Source organism: Bombina bombina, chromosome 3, assembly GCF_027579735.1.
Source record: "Bombina bombina isolate aBomBom1 chromosome 3, aBomBom1.pri, whole genome shotgun sequence".
Taxonomy (NCBI): domain Eukaryota; kingdom Metazoa; phylum Chordata; class Amphibia; order Anura; family Bombinatoridae; genus Bombina; species Bombina bombina.
Genome location: NC_069501.1, coordinates 537,140,257 through 537,152,271, shown reverse-complemented (window position 1 = coordinate 537,152,271; position 12,015 = coordinate 537,140,257). Strand labels below are relative to the sequence as shown.

The following is a 12,015-nucleotide window of genomic DNA, read 5'->3' as shown; positions in this document are numbered from 1 at the left end:
CCAAAACAGAGTGACAGTCAGTTGGTTTGCAGCAAAGCACAGTGATATTAAGCAAGCAGAAAGGCACTTAGTTATAATGTTCCATAACAATTGTTGAGCTTAAAAAGCAAAGCAAGCAGCTTGTAATGATGCACAAATAGCCAGCATAGACACGTTCAAAGTTAGAAAGTCAAATGCATAGACCAGGGATAGGTATCCATATGAGCATTTAGCAAGGAGAGGTAACCAGACAGTTCTCTGTATCAGACCACCGGCTGCACCGGTCTCATTTAGCAAGTATTACCTCTCCTTGGGCCAGCTGTATTCATCAAATAGCTCACTCCACCTTCTATTTAGTCAGTAATGCATAATCAAGTGGGGGGGATCCCACAAGTAAAAAATGTGAAGGGTGTACTCACTTTTGAGAGAGATAGATATATCATAAGGAGGCACTCTCTAGTCTTTTAAGAAGTGAAATTAATATCTAAAGCATGACGTTTCGGGGGACACACTACCCCTTCCACAGTGTGTCCCCATAACGTCACACTTGATATTTTAATTTCACTTCTTCAAAAACCAGAGAGTGCCTCCTTATGTTCTCTGCATACTTAAAAGGGACATTTAACCCAAAAATTTTCTCTTTCATGATTCAGACAGAGAATACAATTTTAAACAACATTCCAATTTACTTATCTTATCTAATTTGCTTCATTCTTTAGATATCCTTTGTTAAAGAAATAGCAACGCACATGGGTGAGCCAATCACGAGGCAAATATGTGCAGCCACCAATCAGAAGCTACTGAGCCTATCTAGATATGCTTTTCAGGAAGAAATATCAAGAAAATGAAGCAAATTAGTTAACAGAAGTAAATTAGAAAGTTGTTTAAAATGGTATTCTCTATCTGAATCATGAAATAAAAAATTTGGGTTTAATGTCCCTTTAACCGTTGGCACCCTGGCAGTTGATTACTGGAGGTGCGAGTGCTCTCTTCAGGACAGTGTATATTATATATATTTTTTAATTTTTTTTCTCTTTTTTTTTCCATTCATGGAATAAACTTCCAATAGAGGGGAAACACAGGGACTGTAAAAAAAAAAAAAAAAGCTTAGAAAATATCTGGTACATGCATAAGGCTATCCTAAGCCAACAGTAACATGGTAAAATGTTATATGGGTAGACTTGGTGGGCCTTTAGGTTCTTAGCTACCGTCAAATTCTATGTTTCTATGTTCCCTCCATTTGCTTTTGTAATTTTTTTAAATACCCTTTAAGCACCTACATGCTGTCCTCAGTCCTGAATTTTTTTTTTTTAAATTTTGGGATGAAGGGCGGTATAGCCCATCAAAAGCTGCACTATCTGCCCCATGCACTGTAACAAGTCTGGTCTGCATTTATAATCCACAACTGCCCCAGGGTGTCAGGACTTGCAAATAATATTATTTACTGTTAAAAGTGTGAGGAAGAGACTGTTCATTGTTTAACTTTAGCATTGAGAGGCCACACTGTTATACCCATTGGGTTGCTGCCACCTTGGCCATGTTTTCCTGAAAACTTATGAGTTTGTGTGGTTTAGGTGTGCAATGCATGTTGCCTTCTGCACACCCTGCAGCATGTGTAACTCATAAGTGTCTAGGAAAACATGGCCGAGGTGGCAACCATGTGTGTACCTGACAAGATAAGCTGAAGAAAATGAGTCTCCGATACATGTTCATGTGTACTTACCCTTCCGCCATATTGAAGCATTGGTGCAGGTAACACTCTACCTGTGAGTTCTGTCATTTCATTGTGCACAACAATACCAAACTCCTTGAGGTATGGGTCTGGACCACCAACCATGCTATTACTTTTGACCTGAAAAGCATAAATAAGTAGGTTTCAATGCTATTAACATGTCCAGTTACATTTTTTTGTATTGGTATGTTTCTGCAACACACAAAGCAAGGAAGAAAAATAAAAATAAAACAAACATGTTTGGCATGTCCCCAAATCTAAAATCCAATGTTCCAACCTTTTCATCCAGCACATCAGATTACTATCGGACATCTGATATACATACATGTACTTCTCAGTTTAATAGATTTGACCACATAACAGATATAAAATCTTAGGAATAAGCCAAGACATTTTATTAGAGCCACAGGGGAGGAGCCTACAAACATATGTTGTATCAAATATCATTAAAACATTTCATATCACATTAAGGGCCTAACTCAAAGTATATGATATATGTATGTCATTTTAGTGTTTATCTACAATATCAAAGAGTATATGGGTATTAAAAAAAAAATCCCCACCAACAACCTTTTTTAGCAATGGGGAACAATAAACAAAAACTAACAATCATGCTGTTTAGTTACACTGCACACCCACCTCAAAAATATTAAAAAGACAAATATTATGAGCTCAAAATCAGACCATAAAGAAAACTGCTCCTGCACATGTGGAAATAAAGCACAATCTTAAGACACATATGAAATGTAAAACAAAAAACTTTACCTAAGCAAATGCAAGCACAGAGAATCTAGGCTGCTCACAAGGTCCCAGGAAGTAGTCAGGTGGAGCATAAACACAGTAGCATAGCTGCAGGCATTTATACTAATTATGTAACAAGCAATGAGTGACACTCCCTTATTTCAGGGGAAAATACTCTTGTTTTTCTCTAAAGTGGCATTAAAGCTATGTTTTTAAAGACATAGTATATACCTACAACAAGTCACCGCACTGCAAAGCGCTTGCATATTGGGTTCTAAATGCATATTTTGCTATAAAATGCCAGTTTTAAATGCTAGGTTTTGCAAATCAAGGACAGACTTTGAAAATATTCTTAAACATTGTTTATCCCCTTTGTCATGGCCAGTTAGGAACAGATATACATGGGCTCCTGCTATGATCAAGCAATTACTATGTAACATTTTGTGCAATCAACACATTTACACATTTTATGGGGAATTAAAGGGATAGTGTACTGTAAAATCCCCCCTTTAATGTGTGTATTAAAATTGTTTACAAAACCTTTACCTTTATTTTTTATTTGAAATAGCTACTTTTTTCCCTGTTGTATTCCCGTCTAAGAAGCTGCAGAAAAATTTACATTCCCTGTGGGGGTGGGATATTTTTGTATTAAATGTCTATTAGTTGCACTTGCTTTTGTGTACCCAGAGATAAGATGAAGGCATTGGGTATAAAGAAAAAAAGAAAGAAAAAAAAAAAAGGATGACTGCTCTTCCTATTTACATTGCGGCTATTTTTCATTACTACCTCTTGTGGAAGTTTATTCCATGAATCAATCACCCTTTCTGTAAAGAAGTGATTACTCAATTTACTTCTGAATCTACTACCCTTCAGCTTGAGATCATGACGCCTTACAAGACACACTCTCCTTTTAACCCCTTAATGACCACAATGTACCCTGTACATAACAGATCGCTAAAGGTTTTTCGGCCCATAAATGTGTAGGTTCTTGCCGCCAGCGGCAAAACCACGCAATTTTGACCTCCTCCTACAGACCTCCTGAAATAGCACAATCCTATGCAAACAAAAAAAAATCAAGCCCCATTAAAAAAAAAAAAAAAAACCTGACATACAGGGTACGTCGCTGGTTGTTAAGAGGTTAAATAAGACAGAAGACACTTTCGAAAAACCTAGGTTGCAGATTTAGCTTTTTAGCAAGTGTAGCACAAAGTACAATTTTTTACACAAAAACAAGAGATTTTGTGTTGCTTACAATTTTAATGTGTGAATTATATTTATTGCAAAGGATTCAACCTCCTTACTTCTGCGCAGTTTCTCATACCTATACTTAAACTGCTTTGACTTTTTAAAACAATTTAAAGGGACATTCCAGTCAAAATTTAAATGCGCATAGATGAATCCGATCTTTGAATAGAAACCTATTTGCAATATACATGTTTTGGCAAAAATGCTTCTAGTAAAAGTTATCACTGTTTTAGTGTTAGTATTTTTCTGTGCAACATAGCTAGATATTCTCAGTGCACCAACATTTTAAATACTGCAGCTGCTCAGAGCACCAGTGGGACTTGTATCAGGTCAGCAATTAACAAATTTAGTCTTTACCATATGGTGCAAGCATCTTAGGCTCTCTGAGCAAGTGCTGTGTTTAAAAAGCTGGTGCACAGTGCATGCTTAAATACACATTTGACACAGCTATAGCTTTTATTAGAAGCATGTTTGCCAACACGTGTATATTACAAAAATGCTTCTATGCAAAACTAAAATGCATCCATGTGGATTCCAATTTTGTCTGGAATGTCCCATTAATGTTTTTATTATAAATCACTGAACAGTTACTAGCCAATAAGTATTAATACATGCAAACGGATTAAACAAATATATAAAAAGGCAGCCACCAGGCTGCAATGCATTACTAAACACTAGCTGAACACACATGGGGTGAGCCAATGACAAGGAGGCATAAAAGTGTAGCCACCAATCACCAGCTAGCTTCTAGTAGAGCATTGCTGAGCCTGAGCCTACCAAGGTATGAGTTTCAACAAAAGAGAATTAAAGAGACAGTATAAAATTGCATGCCCTATCTGAATCATGAAAGTTTAATTTTGACTAAACAACTTTCCAATTAATTGCTTGTTCTCCTGGTATTCTTTGTTGAAAGCTAAACCTAGGTAGGCTCTAGCTAATGTCCAAGCCCTTGAAGGCCGTCTCTTATCTCAGTGCATTTTGACAGTTTTATTTACAGCTAGACAGTACTAGTTCATGTATGCCATATAGATTACATTGTGCTCACGCCCGTGGAGTTACTTATGAGAGGGCACTGATTGGCTAAAATGCAAGTCTGTCAAAAGAACTGAAGAGGGCAGTCTGTAGAGGCTTAGATACAAGATAATCAGAGAGGTAAAACATACTATAATATAACAGTGTTGGTTATGCAAAACTTGGGAATGGGTAATAAAAGGATTATCTATTTTATTTTTAAACAAAAATTCTAGAGTAGACTGTCCCTTTAAGTAAATTTGATAATAGGTGTAAACTGATTACTTTATTACAGGGATATCAAGGTCAACATTGATCCGTGCATGGGTGCATTTCAATTTTAAATAAATAGAAGCATTCTTAGAATATACTTTCATTGGCAAAATGCTTCTAGTAAAAGTTAGTACCGTTTTTCAGGGGGCATACGTATACAAGCTGAGAGCTGGCAGTGGTGTGTATTGTGCTTATGAATACTTAATTTGTGTCATACAAGCCACTGTTGACTCTCTGAGAAGGTGTTGTTTTTGAACACTAGTGCACAGGCCCTCACAGCATATGTGTGTATGCTGCTGAAAGTTTTTATTTTTTGGGATAATGGTAGTATATTGCAAAAATGCTTTTATTTGAAATTGAAATGATACCATGCACATTACAATTTTGACTTTTCTATCTCTTTAAAAATGTCTGCTTTATCTGAACAATGAAAAAAATTACAAAACTCAAGCTGACAAACCTAAAAGTCTCTTACAATACAAAGCAATAGGTGAATAACATACAAAATCATTTTGCATATTAGGCATAAAATGTACAAAATATGAAATATTTGAAAGCACATTAAAATTTCATTTCAGAACAGGAAATCAATTTTCACGTTTATGCATGCCCTTACTACTGACATATGGGAAGAAGGATTAAAAAGATATATATTTAATAGACAACCTGAATAGGGCAATTAACATTTCACCTATTTTACACATTTACACCCGCATCTCCCACTTTTAGGGTATTCCAATTGTGTATTTACAGAGAGGGGGGAAAAAATCCTATGGATGTTAACCAGGTATAAAATAAAATGCTGCTAGTGATTTAGCTGGGAGTATATATTTTGGTTACTTGTATCGGAGATTCATTAGTCACCAAAGAAGCAATACTTCAAGGTACTTTCAATTGTTTTTATGTCCAATCACCTGGGAGCTGGAGGGCAAAGCACCAATCAGCCTCTTGCAAATGAGTGTTACATTCTTTTGTAAAGTGTTTATATAACTATTTTGGGTACAGTGGCAATCATGTCCAGGTAAGGTTTGTGGTTCTATGAACTGATTACCACAGTGGTTCTCATCTAATGTAAATGCTCAGTTTAAAAAAAACAAAATTTATGCTTACCTGATAAATTTCTTTCTTTCTTGACACGATGAGTCCACTGATCATCTAATTACTATTGGGAATATCACTCCTGCCCAGCAGGAGGCAGCAAAGAGCACCACAGCAAAGCTAGTAAATATCACCTCCCTTCCCTCCAACCCCAGTCATTCGACCGAAGCAAAGGAGAGAAAGGAAGCAACAAGGTACAGAGGTGTCTGAAGTTTATAATATACCAACAACCTGTCTAAAGAACAGGGCGGGCCGTGTCATTGTGTCAATAAATAAATAAATTTATCAGGTAAGCATAATTTTTTTTTTTCTTTCTATTGACACGATGAGTCCACGGATCATCTAATTACTATTGGGAATCAATACCCAAGCTAGAGTACACAGATAAGGGAGGGACAAGACAGGGAACCTAAACGGAAGGCACCACTGCTTGAACATTTCTCCCAAAAGCGACCTCAGCCAAGGCAAAAGTGTCAAATTTATAGAATTTTGAAAAAGTGTGAAGAGGGGACCAAGTTACAGCCTTGCAAATCTGTTCCACAGAAGCTTCATTTTTGAATGCCCAGGAAGAGGAAACAGCCCTCGTAGAATGAGCCGTAACTCTCTCTGGAGGCTGCTGTCCAGCAGTTTCATAGGCAAAGCGAATGATACTCTTCAGCCACAAAGAAAGAGAAGTAGCCGTAGCTTTCTGACCCTTACGTTTCTCAGAGAATACCACAGAGTAGAAGACTGACGAAAATCCTTAGTCGCCTGTAAATAGAATTTTAATGCACCCATCCGGTCTGAAACTACTTTAGGGAGGAACAATAACTTAGTACGCAAAACCACCTTATCCGAATGAAAAATAAGGTAAGGAGACTGGCTTGACCAAGGCCTGACAAAACGATTGCACGACTGGTACGTCCGCCAGACGTTTATGTAATAAAATAGACAAGGCAGATATTTGACCCTTTAGGGAACTTGCCGATAATCCCTTCTCCAAACCTTCTTTTAGAAAGGAAAGAATTCTAGGAATCCTAACTACTCCAAGAGTAGCCCTTAGATTCACACCAATATAGATATTTACGCCATATCTTGTGGTAAATCTTTCTAGTCACAGGTTTACGAGCATGAATCATGGTCTCAATGACAGATTCCGAAAATCCACGCTTGGATAAAATTAAGCGTTCAATCTACAAGCAGTCAGCTTCAGTGAAACTAGATTTGGATGAAGGAAGGGCCCTTGAAAAAGAAGGTCCTTCCTCAACGGAAGTCTCCAATGACATGTCCACCAGGTCTGCATACCAAATCCTGCGAGGCCACACCAGTGCAATGAGGATCACCAACGCCCTTTCCTGCTTGATTCGAGCAATGACCCGAGGAAGCAGAGCGAACAGAGGAAATAGGTATGCAAGACTGAAATTCCAAGGTACCGCCAGGGCGTCTATCAGTACAGCCTGAGGGTCCCTTGACCTCGACCCGTACCTCGGGAGCTTGGCATTCTGCCCCGATGCATGAGGTCCAGATCCGGCTGTCCCCATTTGAGAATCAGGCTGGAAAACACTTCCGGATGGAGTTCCCACTCCCCCGGGTGAAGGTCTGTCTGCTCAGGAAGTCCGCCTCCCAGTTGTCCACTCCTGGGATGTGGATCTCAGACAGATAGCAATTGTGGGTCTCCGCCCATTGAATGATATTGGCTACCTCTGTCATGGCCAAGGAACTCCGAGTTCCTCCCTGATGATTGATGAAAGCCACTGAAGTTATGTTGTCCGACTGGAACCTGATGAACCGGGCCGAGGCTAACTGAGGCCAGGTTAGAAGAGCATTGAAGATTGCTCTCAGCTCCAGAATGCTTATGGGTAGAACAGAATGAGTCCATGTTCCCTGAGCCTTTAGAGAGCCCTAGACTGCTCCCCATACCCAGACTGCTCCCCATCCCAGAAGGCAGGCATCTGTTGTCACAATCACCCAAGAGGGTCTGAGGAAGCAGGTTCCTTGGGAGAGATGATCCTGAGACAACCACCAAAGAAGAGAATCTCGTCTCCTGCTCCAGCTGTATTCGTGGAGACCAATCCGCATAATCTCCGTTCCACTGACTGAGCATGCTTAACTGAAGAGGTCTGAGGTGGAAATGAGCGAATGGGATGATGTCCATTGCCACTACCATCAGACCGATTACCTCCATGCACTGAGCCACTGATGGCCGCGGAGAGGACTGAAGCGCTAGGCAAGAATCGAAAATCTTTGATTTCCTGACTTCTGTCAGAAAAATCTTCATTGATACGGAATCTATTATGGTTTCCAAGAAAATTACTAAAACTAAGGAACTCTTCTCCAAATGTACCTTCCATCCGTGAGATCGCAGGAAAAACAACATTTCTGTGTGGGATCTTGCTTGTTGAAAGGATGGCGCCTGAACCAGAATGTCGTCCAGATAATGCGCCACTGCAATGCTCTGCAATCGGAGGATCGCCAACAGAGATCCTAGAACATATGAAAAAATTCTGGGAGCTGTGGCAAGGCCGAATGGAAGAGCCACGAACTGGAAGTGTTTGTCTAGAAATGCAAACCTTAGAAACTTGTGATGGTCCCTGTGGATGGGAACATGCAGGTAAGCGTCCTTTAAATCCACCGTTGTCATAAATTGACCCTCTTAGGCCAAAGGAAGAAAGGAACAAATAGTTTCCATCTTGAAGGACGGCACTCTGAGGAATTTGTTTAGACTTTTGAGATCTAAAATTGGTCTGAAGGTTCCCTCCTTTTTGGGAACCACAGATTGGAATAAAACCCCAGACCCCGTTCCTGTATCAGAACAGGAACAATCACTTCCAGGTCGGAAAGGTCCCGAACACAGTGTAAGAACGCCTCTCTTTTGTCTGGTCTACAGATAATCTTGAAAGCAGAAATCTGCCCCTGGGAGGAAATGTCTTGAACTCTAGTTTGCATCCCTGGGACACGATGTCCACTGCCCAGGGATCCTGAACATTTCGAAGCCATGCCTGAGTGAAGAAGGAAAGTCTGCCCCCCACAAGATCCGGTCCCGGATCAAGGGCAAACCCTTAATGCTGCTTTTGATTCAATAGCAGGCTTCTTGGATTGTTTTCCATTGTTCCAAGACTGATTGGGCCTCCAGGAAGGCTTTGGTTGCTCCTGCTTGGAAGAGGGAGTGAAAGGATTTCCCGTGAAATTTCGAAAGGAACGAAAATTACTTGAACGTCCCTTTTGTTTGTTTCTCTTATCCTGAGGGAGGAAATGGCCCTTTCCTCCCGTAATGTCAGAAATTATTTCTGTCAAACCTGGTCCAAACAATGTCTTTCCCTTGAAAGGAATCGCCAAAAGTTTAGACTTATATGACACATCTGCAGATCAAGACTTTAACCATAAGGCTCTGCGGGCCAGGACGGCAAAACCAGAAAACTTAGCTCCCAGCTTAATAACCTGAAGGGAAGCATCCGTGATAAAGGAGTTGGCCAATTTAAGGTCTTTATCCTATCCTGGATATCTTCGAGGGGAGTGTCTGTCTGAAAAGAATCAGACAACGCATCAAACCAGTATGCTGCCGCACTAGTGACAGTAGCAATACAAACCGCAGGTTGCCATTGCAAACCCTGTTATACATACATCTTCTTGAGCAACCCCTCTAACTTCTTATCCATAGGATCCTTAAAGGAACAACTATCCTCTATGGGAATAGTTGTCCTCTTGGCTAGCGTGGAAATTGCTCCTTCCACTTTGGGTACCATCTGCCAAGACTCCTTGATAGAGTGCGATAGGAAACATCTTTTTAAATATAGGGGATGGAGAAAAAGGGATACCCGGTCTCTCCCATTCCTTAGCAATAACCTCTGTAGCCCTATCTGGTACAGGAAATACCTCCACTATGGAGGGCACGTCAAAATACTTGTTTAGTTTACTAGACTTCTTAGGATTGACTACGACAGTAGTGTCAGTCGTCCAGGGTAGCTAAAACCTCCTTAAGTAACAAACGGAGGTGTTCAAGCTTGAACCTGAAACAAACAACTTCAGTATCAGTTAAAGGTATAACACTGTTTGAGATTTCACCCTCAGATGCTACCGAAGTATCTTCCTCTTCAGGTTTGTGGGAAGAAACATTCGGAATAGCCACAACTGTGTCAGCAACCTTATTCATAGATTGATTTGATATGCCTGATGAAACAGCGTGGTAGCTGATAAACGTGTTGCATGAATTTACGCATTATTTTTATGACCGTGTTACTGCTGTGCACTGTGTTTTAATACAGCATTTTAATAAAAGAAAGGATAATTTTATCTTCTCTGACTGAGAGCCTGAGTTATTCTCCCCGAGGAGACGCCCTACACTGAGGTGTGTGGATCCTAAGAGCAGTGAGCTGGGGCACTGAGAGAACTAGGCAGGCGAAACTAAGCACGAGTGGGTGCTGCCCCCTTTGTGAGTAACCGTCTAAACATCTAGCTGATTGTTTGTTGTGCAAACTGTATTACACCAGGAGGCGCCCTTTCTTTTTGTGTACTCCCACAGAATTTGTTCTACTTATTCATAGATTGATTACATTTCCTCTTGTGCTTTCCCTGCAGCATGCGAAAAGCAGACAACGCATCACATACCGCTGATGACATTAGGGAAGCAATGTCTTGCAAGGTAACTCCAGGTGGAGTAATAGAGGAAGTGCAGGGCACTGGCTGTATGGATGCTAAACTTTGGGACGATTGAGGAGAAAGCTGCGGCATATCTTGAACATTGTCAGAAGACTCCTGAACAGTATCCGCCTTAGACAATGTTGGCTCAGAAAAAAAGTCTATCCCTATAATGTATAGATCTCTCAATACATGAGGAACAGAAAGGGATTGGTGGTTCTACATTAGCATCAACAGATAAAGAACATGTAACATCTTGCAGGGTTTCTTGGTCCATCTTTATTCACCAATAAACAGACAACTGATATTTAACTCAGAAAATATCCCCCAACAAAGGTTAAAAAATGTGTTACTGTTGCTTTAAATGAACAAAAACAGAATTTATGTTTACCTGATAAATTACTTTCTCCAACGGTGTGTCCGGTCCACGGCGTCATCCTTACTTGTGGGATATTCTCTTCCCCAACAGGAAATGGCAAAGAGCCCAGCAAAGCTGGTCACATGATCCCTCCTAGGCTCCGCCTACCCCAGTCATTCGACCGACGTTAAGGAGGAATATTTGCATAGGAGAAACCATATGGTACCGTGGTGACTGTAGTTAAAGAAAATAAATTATCAGACCTGATTAAAAAAACCAGGGCGGGCCGTGGACCGGACACACCGTTGGAGAAAGTAATTTATCAGGTAAACATAAATTCTGTTTTCTCCAACATAGGTGTGTCCGGTCCACGGCGTCATCCTTACTTGTGGGAACCAATACCAAAGCTTTAGGACACGGATGAAGGGAGGGAGCAAATCAGGTCACCTAAATGGAAGGCACCACGGTTTGCAAAACCTTTCTCCCAAAAATAGCCTCAGAAGAAGCAAAAGTATCAAACTTGTAAAATTTGGTAAAAGTGTGCAGTGAAGACCAAGTCGCTGCCCTACATATCTGAGCAACAGAAGCCTCGTTCTTGAAGGCCCATGTGGAAGCCACAGCCCTAGTGGAATGAGCTGTGATTCTTTCGGGAGGCTGCCGTCCGGCAGTCTCGTAAGCCAATCTGATGATGCTTTTAATCCAAAAAGAGAGAGAGGTAGAAGTTGCTTTTTGACCTCTCCTTTTACCGGAATAAACAACAAACAAGGAAGATGTTTGTCTAAAATCCTTTGTAGCATCTAAATAGAATTTTAGAGCGCGAACAACATCCAAATTGTGCAACAAACGTTCCTTCTTTGAAACTGGTTTCGGACACAGAGAAGGTACGATAATCTCCTGGTTAATGTTTTTGTTAGAAACAACTTTTGGAAGAAACCCAGGTTTAGTACGTAAAACCACCTTATCT

At 40.3% G+C, this 12,015-nt stretch overlaps 1 protein-coding gene across 2 annotated transcripts in view; it reads right to left on the bottom strand.

The window, feature by feature from the left end:
• AGO4 (argonaute RISC component 4) overlaps positions 1-12,015 on the bottom strand; it is a 131,276-nt gene that overhangs the window by 59,950 nt on the left and 59,311 nt on the right. For both annotated transcript variants that reach the window (XM_053707006.1, XM_053707007.1), the window contains exon 10: positions 1,703-1,831. In XM_053707006.1, the coding sequence (XP_053562981.1) occupies positions 1,703-1,831 (129 nt within the window). The remainder of the gene's footprint in view (positions 1-1,702; positions 1,832-12,015) is intronic.